We start from the raw sequence: 7,466 nt of genomic DNA on the forward strand, positions 1-7,466 counted from the left end.
TATTAGCCCTCTATCAGATATAGGGTTGGTAAAGATCTTTTCCCAATTTGTTGGTTGCCGTTTTAGCATGACGTTTTCTTAAGTACAAAATCCATGAACTATTTCCATATGCCATAACCATTCAGTTGAAAATTGTTTATAAACCAGTTTATTAACCGTATCTGGAAAATATGACTCACCTGTTACAAAATGTGATTACTTCAAAATGTTAACAAATGTGAAACCAGATTTTCATAATAAATCAGTCCAAATGAATTAGATTATTCATATACTTCCAGAAAGCCCTTTCATCCCTATTAAGTTAACAGTTTGTGAATAATGAAAGGAATTAATATTAATTTTAGTTGACAAATGCAACACCAATAACCTGTTAGGATACTATAATCCATTTCCCAACAACCTGTAAAAAAGAACAGATGCTTCCAATCTTGTAAAAGAGAGAGAGTGATTAGCATTGCTTTGATGATACCAAATGTTCAAAATATGAATATTGTGATTAAATTTGATCTATATAAACAGTGCCTTATATAGCCTTGTTAAGTATTAACAGAAGCTAAAAAGTATAAACTATGCGGCTCTTCTGAAATCCAGATCAGTATGTTTTGTTCCACTTTTCATTCATATGCTTCAACTGAGAAGATGTTTAAATTTTCTAAGACTTACTAAGACTGTAAAAGCAACAGGATTAATGGGAAAGGTCCTCTGATTCAGCTCACTTTTCCAAATGTCTAAGACAAAGCTGAATATGCAATCACCGGCAGCATTTGCTGCTTTGAATAATAGCCGTCCAATAGCGAGAGTCATTTGAACAGGTAAGTAGGAGGAAGAAGAAAAAGAAGAAAAGAAAAAAGCTTGGACATTTTCCAAATATATTTCGAAAAGAAAGGCTTAGAGACTATGTATACTTTCAAAGTTATGATGAAAGCATTTTCTCACTGGAACAGTGATATGAATGGGAAAAGGTTAAATTTAAGAAGAAGATGATATCTAACTGAAATACATAGGAAGACTACACATGTATATCATACATATGCGCATAAACTTATACATATACTAAATATACATACATGCACAACAGGAGTCAAAAGAGAACGTCCATATTCTCTATCCTTTGCAAGAGCGTGACTATGACTATGGTCAGGTGAGGAAAGATGGCTCTGTGTAAAGTGAAAAGCACTTTATGATCACGAGAACAGTGATGACACAATAACAGTACACCAGACTAACATGAAGACTACCAGCTGGGTATGCTGGGACTTGCCCTAATGTATACCAGGCTAACATGAAGACTAACCGGCTGGGTATGCTGGGACTTACCCTAAACCCAAACATCTGGAGCCAAAGGCTGGAGAATTTTTTTGGTCCAGATACTGATTGTATACAAAAAATTTTAGTGAGGTTTCTTATGTCTGATTATTGACAGTCTATGTTTCTCTTGGGAAACTATTGATGGCCCAAGTGGCATAATTTCATATATCTCCCACATATAGTATGTAGAATTTCACACAAATATAAAATAAATAAAACATACAAAATAATATAACATTATATATTATATATTATATAATAACAAATTGTATAAGTAAACTAATTTTATATAAGATAAAATAAAAATATTTTCTTGAAGGATTATCAGACAACCTTCTTTAACTTTTTTGAATTTATTTATTTTTATTCTTTAATTCTTTTTTACAGTCCAGATTTCATCCCCCTCTTTGAGTTCGAGAACAGCCTGTTTCACATAGTGACTTCTAAGCCAGACAAGCCAAACAGTGAAGGCCTTCCTAAAAATAAATACATACATACATACATACATACACAGATTAAAGTATATATTATATGACTGCATGTGTATATATATGTATGTATATATGTGTGAGTATATATATGCATATATATTTTAAAGGAGGTAAGAAAAAGGACTGAACAGAAAGGAAGGGAATGAGCAAAGGGGGGAAGAGGAAAGACAGAAAGAAAAGAATCCAGCCCTGTAAGCACAGGAGCTCAATGGGGATTACAGGGTCCACCCCACTTTGCAGGATGTTGAGAACTACAAATCCCAACAACCTGAACAAAAGTGCACCAAAAACTAAAGTCTAAGTCTGTCACAAATATCAGGGCTTAAATACAGACAAAAAAAAAAAATTCAAGGGTCTATTTGATTAGATTCACCTCTTTTATTCTTACTATGTATTTCCCAAGCTTAGAAAAACATGCAGGATTCTTATGTCCACAGTAAAATGCTCGACTGAATTTCCATCCTTATGAACTGAGAAGTATCTAAACTCCTCATTGCAAGGATTCAGCACAATAAAACGCAGACACCCAGGTATAAACACCACACTGCACACTAACTGAAGACTCTACTTCAAATGCAAACTCATGGTTAAAATCAGCCACGCCTACCTCGCACAAACAGAAATCTCAGGGTGTCGGCCGCCTTACCTGTCCAGTGGAAATAAGGAGGCAAACACTGAGCCCTTCTCCATGCAGTTTAATCAAGAACCTTGAGTTTTACTTCTTCTCTAGCTAGCTTCCTTTATATTCTTCTATGTCTTCTTCTTACGTCTTACTTATTACTACTTACATCTTATTAGTTACATCTTATTAGTTACATACTTACTCTTAATTCTACATCTTACATCTATCCTTACATCTTACTTTTATCTTTACATCTTCTCTCCTATCCCAATACCAGCCCCAATTCTACATACTTACTATCTCTTCTAACCCATCACCAGCCCTAATTCTACATACTTAATGTCTCTACATACTTACTCACTACTCTACTTATCTTACTTACTATCTTTACATCTTACTTCTATATCTACTTACTTCTATTCCCTACATACTTACTCCTAATAATTATCCAGCCCCCAGCCCTTGTGGGTTAAATACTTTCCCTGGTCCCAATCAGCATCAGCTACGTGGCAAAGCATAATAGGCTGTGGGAAAATCATGCCAGCTTGCATCACAAACTAGAGGCACACAGCTTTCCCAACTAAGGCTTATTTATCTCAATGCTCTCTGCTCTGGCCGGAGACCAGGTGTTTTATATATATATGGTGGCAGCTGCGGCTCCCCACATCAGGGAATGTAATAGGATTGTGATCTGGACTAAAGAATGTTAAGGAGCAAGATTTGACTCTGAGCTCAGAAATGATAGAGTGTAACAACCTTTGGGATCATTGTACATAGGCAAGTATGAGCACTTACACATGACACTACAGCAGATAGGCCCAAAGCACATAACCACCTATCCATGCCAAACACATCCACACATGAGTTTGGGAAAAAACCTATTCCTTTCATTTGGATCACTCCCAATAAATGTCTATACTTTCTCTCTAAAAGTAATACAGTGGCTGCCCCTTTTCATTAAAATGCTTATGTACTAGAAACATCGGAAAAATACCCAGGACTCATCATGACTGCTCTCAAGGAATGATTTGATGCTGAGATCAACATCAAAGAAATAGTCATTTCACAAACCATGTCTCATAGTCATGATGAAATGTTGGTATTGCTCAGGATCACAACCCTGGCTTTCAAGTTCTTTTTATTCAGTGTAAAAAGTATCCTTCACAGTCACAGGATTAAATGCATAAACATAATCCAAGATGCAGGTGAGCTGAAGACACATATGGTGTAGACACTGACAGCTGGAGTTGAGGGAGAAATTTTATAGCAAAGGGCCAAAATGAGGCAGAGGCACACAGGAGTAGGCTACGCAGAGAAGAACCCTAAATCACACCTTACTCTGTCAACCAGTATCAAATTTAACAAATGGATTTTTCCCCCTTGCAACCATGAATCTCAAGGCTAAAGTTAGATGACTTAAGAATTTTTAAAGGTCCAATTATTTCATTTAGGGCTAACACTACAGCTAAATTAAAGACATGCTAACAAGTTTCCCTTTTGAGCCTCATTAATTAAGAAAGTAATCAGAGTAAGACGGGGAGAGATAGGTAGCTCAGTGGTGCCTAAATAGCTTCGAGGTGCCACCATTTTCCCTACCAGCAAGACGAAGGGAAAACTAATCAATTCCAGATTGTGAAATCTGAAATTCTGAAGTGTTTTACATGTAAATACATATTTTAACTACACACATTTCCCTTGATTGCCTGAAGACTGAACTAATCTTATTCAAAGGAAATTTTGATTCACCATAATCAAAAGGTAAAATTAAGACTTGCTTACTTCACAAGTTTCCTTGGGTGAGCTTATCAAAAATTCCTCGCTGTCTTTAAAGGTCACAATAAAGAATTTTCAATATTTTATTCAAGACAAATACTACACAGAAATACCTACTAATTCTACAATTACATGTTAGACAAAGTTTATAATTTAGAATTATTTCTTAAAGAGTTTCTAATTTACGATTATATTTTAGGAAGCATTTCAATAGATACAAATGAATTTTTAAGGTTCAGCCAATATTTGTAAATAGGAGTGATGATCAATTTGAATCTTACACATGAAGTATATCTAGCACTGTGTTAGTAAACAACATGTATTTAGTAAGTTGATTCCTCTCTAGATATACCAAGGCGAAACCCAAATTTCATTTAACATTGTCTCTGGACATTCTCAGCTGTGAGAAAGCCTAGCTGATCTCAGTAGACCAGCTTTGAAAGATGTTACACAGAGAACTGAGCATCAAAGTGCATAGTCAGCATTTTCACTTTAAAATTGTTCATGTTATCACCTGTGTGAGGAAAAACTGCTTTGAAATGTTTCATTAGATTATTTACATATATATTAGCAGTAGAAATATAGTAGTAGAAATCAGTAATAGAAATAAGGGATTCTTGGTGTATTTTACACGTTGGTAAATATAAAGAATCAACATTAAAATTTTTCAAAATAAAAATAATAACCAAACTATTAAACTTACCTTTTTCTTGGCAACAAAATGTGTTCTCAAGTCTACAAAGCAAATCCCTATTTTCATACTTATTTTCATTTACTTTTATCCAGAAACAGTTCTCAGACATTTCATTTGGTCCGATCTGTAATCAGAGAAGAGCAACACGTGAACAGCTGGACGCTTCACCCATCCTGGCCCAATCACGGCGCACAGACCAACATCCCAGGGCTCCAGCAGATGTTTATGAAGTCATCTCCCTAAGGTATGTCCCCAAAGTCTGTTCAGTGATAGAAAGATCTTGAATATTGTCTTATGGAGAAGAAAACAGTTTTCATGATCAAATGCCTGTGGATTTGAAGCTACATGTATTGAAGATTAATTTGTTTCTTCTTAGCTGTGATTTCAGATATTAGTAATGTTCATTTGCAACATCCATCCTGAAGAGAGTTAATATCACACACAATTTCCCACATTTACATGATCAGGAGACCATCCCTCACTGGTATTCAGAATATCTATGACCAATGTGCAAGCTAATAGCCCCCAACAGGAAGAGAACTATAAACGCTAACATTTTGAATTTTCGAGAAACACTTCATATGTAAACAGTTAAAGGCAATAAAAGTGAGTTATCAGTTTATTTACAAATCAAATTTCCATGAAATTGTCAACTCATACCAAATTTACAAATCAGAAATTATAAGACAAGTTAAGTACTTGACTTCAACATTTCCAAAAAAATGATGATGCAAAGATAAAATATATGTCCATATATGATATATATGACATATCATGTATTGTCATTAGGACAGAGTTCCCACTATAAACTATGTATTAGTAAATCTAAATTTAAGTGTTAATCCAGGAAGAAGAATGTCTACTCCCACTAGTAAGCCTTACCTTTAACCAATTCAATCTTCTCATGGTGATTTCAGGTTTAAATTCTTTCTTTGGTTTCAACCCAAATGGCAGGTTTAATGGAACAGAGTTTTGCCCACCGAGAAATCCTAGGGGAGGTGGTGGTGGTATGGGGCCACCAAAAGGCATTGCCATTCCTGGAAGTGGTGGAGGTGGTGGAGGAGGGGGTGGTGGGGGAGGTGGGACCCCTCCACTGAGAGCTGGTGGAGCAGGAGGAAGGGGTGAAGAGCCAGCTTCTCCTTCTGCTGAAGGTTGCAAAGGAATTTTTGTACCAGGTGGCAAGGCACCAAACTGGAGAAGGGAAAAAGAAATAGCAAAATACTAAGAATGTGTGCGCAAAGAGCAAGAGAACTGTGTTTTCAAAAATAAGTTATTAAATTTAAAAAGCCAGTATTTCACAATTGCTTATAAAATTCTAAAAACATTTCTTCCAATTTGACCAATTTCTTCCAATTTCCAACTTTCATTCTTGAGAAAATGTAATTTCCCCATTGTGAAGCAGTTAATGCTAGAAATGGGTCCATGAGGCTAGAAAACTAAACTGTTAGCAGTCTCCAAGTATCACTAGAAGCTTTATGAAAAACTAAGTCCATTCACAGTATGCAGAGAATATATATAGCAGGGTAGACAATCTCTGTACAGATGGTGTTACACACACACACACATACAAAAACATTATTACACTATTACATTTCCTCAGAATACAGAAAGTTTAGTAAATGTCTATGTTTCCTATAGATAATAAGATTTCACATATGAGAGGATTCAGGAAAATATATATACATGTTATTACCAACGTTCATACCTTTGCTCTAGTCTTCTTCACAGTGTTCAATACATGTTGGATAGAGGGAAAGGAATCTAAAACTGCCTGTCTCCTAAACATCATTAGGAGATGTACTTTTAATTCAATGTATAATACAAACTCAAATACGTACATGGAATATACTAATATCAGGTTCCAAATATCCATTGCTCCACTTGCCCAGAACATTTGTTACCCTGTCTTCTACCTGCTCCTTCATTCTCAACTAATAGGTCCTTCCTTAAACACCTTGTCCTGCACACGCCATCATGTCCTAATGCAGTCCTGCTCTTCTCACAACCAACCAGCAAAGCTATGATGCAATGATGGAAAGGACCAAAGAAAAGCTTAATTCATTGATGAAGGATATGTTCGGTTTATCACCCAATGGCCCTGACAGGTACACAAGTGAAAGAATGAAATAGGTAAATGAATAAAAAACAAAAACAAAAATGCAAGTAAAGACCATAGCCATGAGATAAAGGAATACCAAGTTTCTTGGGGCATGGGGCTTTGGGCAGGCAAATGTCACAAATAAACAAAATAAAATTATGCAGAAGAGCTCTGGGTTAATTTTTATAACAAGACAATTACTAACATATTATTTTTATACTAAGATATGCATATATAAATATATCCATATATCTCAGTATACACATAAAACACATATGTAACATAGGTTACAGTGCTGGGAATAGAGGAAGGAAAATAAAAATAAATGTGCTAGGTTGTTGAAGAATGACTGTGAATGGTGATCTTATATTACTAAGTATCTACTCCAATACCCATGAACAGAGAGTGTCACTGTGTAAGACTTTAAACAATAAAGGGGATTCCTTTATTTTATTTCAGTCTTATAGCATAAATTTTCCT

At 35.3% G+C, this 7,466-nt stretch overlaps 1 protein-coding gene across 5 annotated transcripts in view; it reads right to left on the minus strand.

Annotated features, from left to right (window-relative positions):
* Diaph3 (diaphanous related formin 3) overlaps positions 1 to 7,466 on the minus strand; it is a 471,820-nt gene that overhangs the window by 271,034 nt on the left and 193,320 nt on the right. For all 5 annotated transcript variants that reach the window (XM_031361487.1, XM_031361488.1, XM_031361490.1 and 2 more), the window contains 2 exons: positions 5,771 to 6,079; positions 4,898 to 5,012 (listed from right to left, as the gene is read on the minus strand). In XM_031361487.1, coding sequence (XP_031217347.1) covers positions 4,898 to 5,012; positions 5,771 to 6,079 — 424 coding nt within the window. The remainder of the gene's footprint in view (positions 1 to 4,897; positions 5,013 to 5,770; positions 6,080 to 7,466) is intronic.

This window comes from Mastomys coucha, unplaced genomic scaffold, assembly GCF_008632895.1.
Source record: "Mastomys coucha isolate ucsf_1 unplaced genomic scaffold, UCSF_Mcou_1 pScaffold9, whole genome shotgun sequence".
Taxonomy (NCBI): domain Eukaryota; kingdom Metazoa; phylum Chordata; class Mammalia; order Rodentia; family Muridae; genus Mastomys; species Mastomys coucha.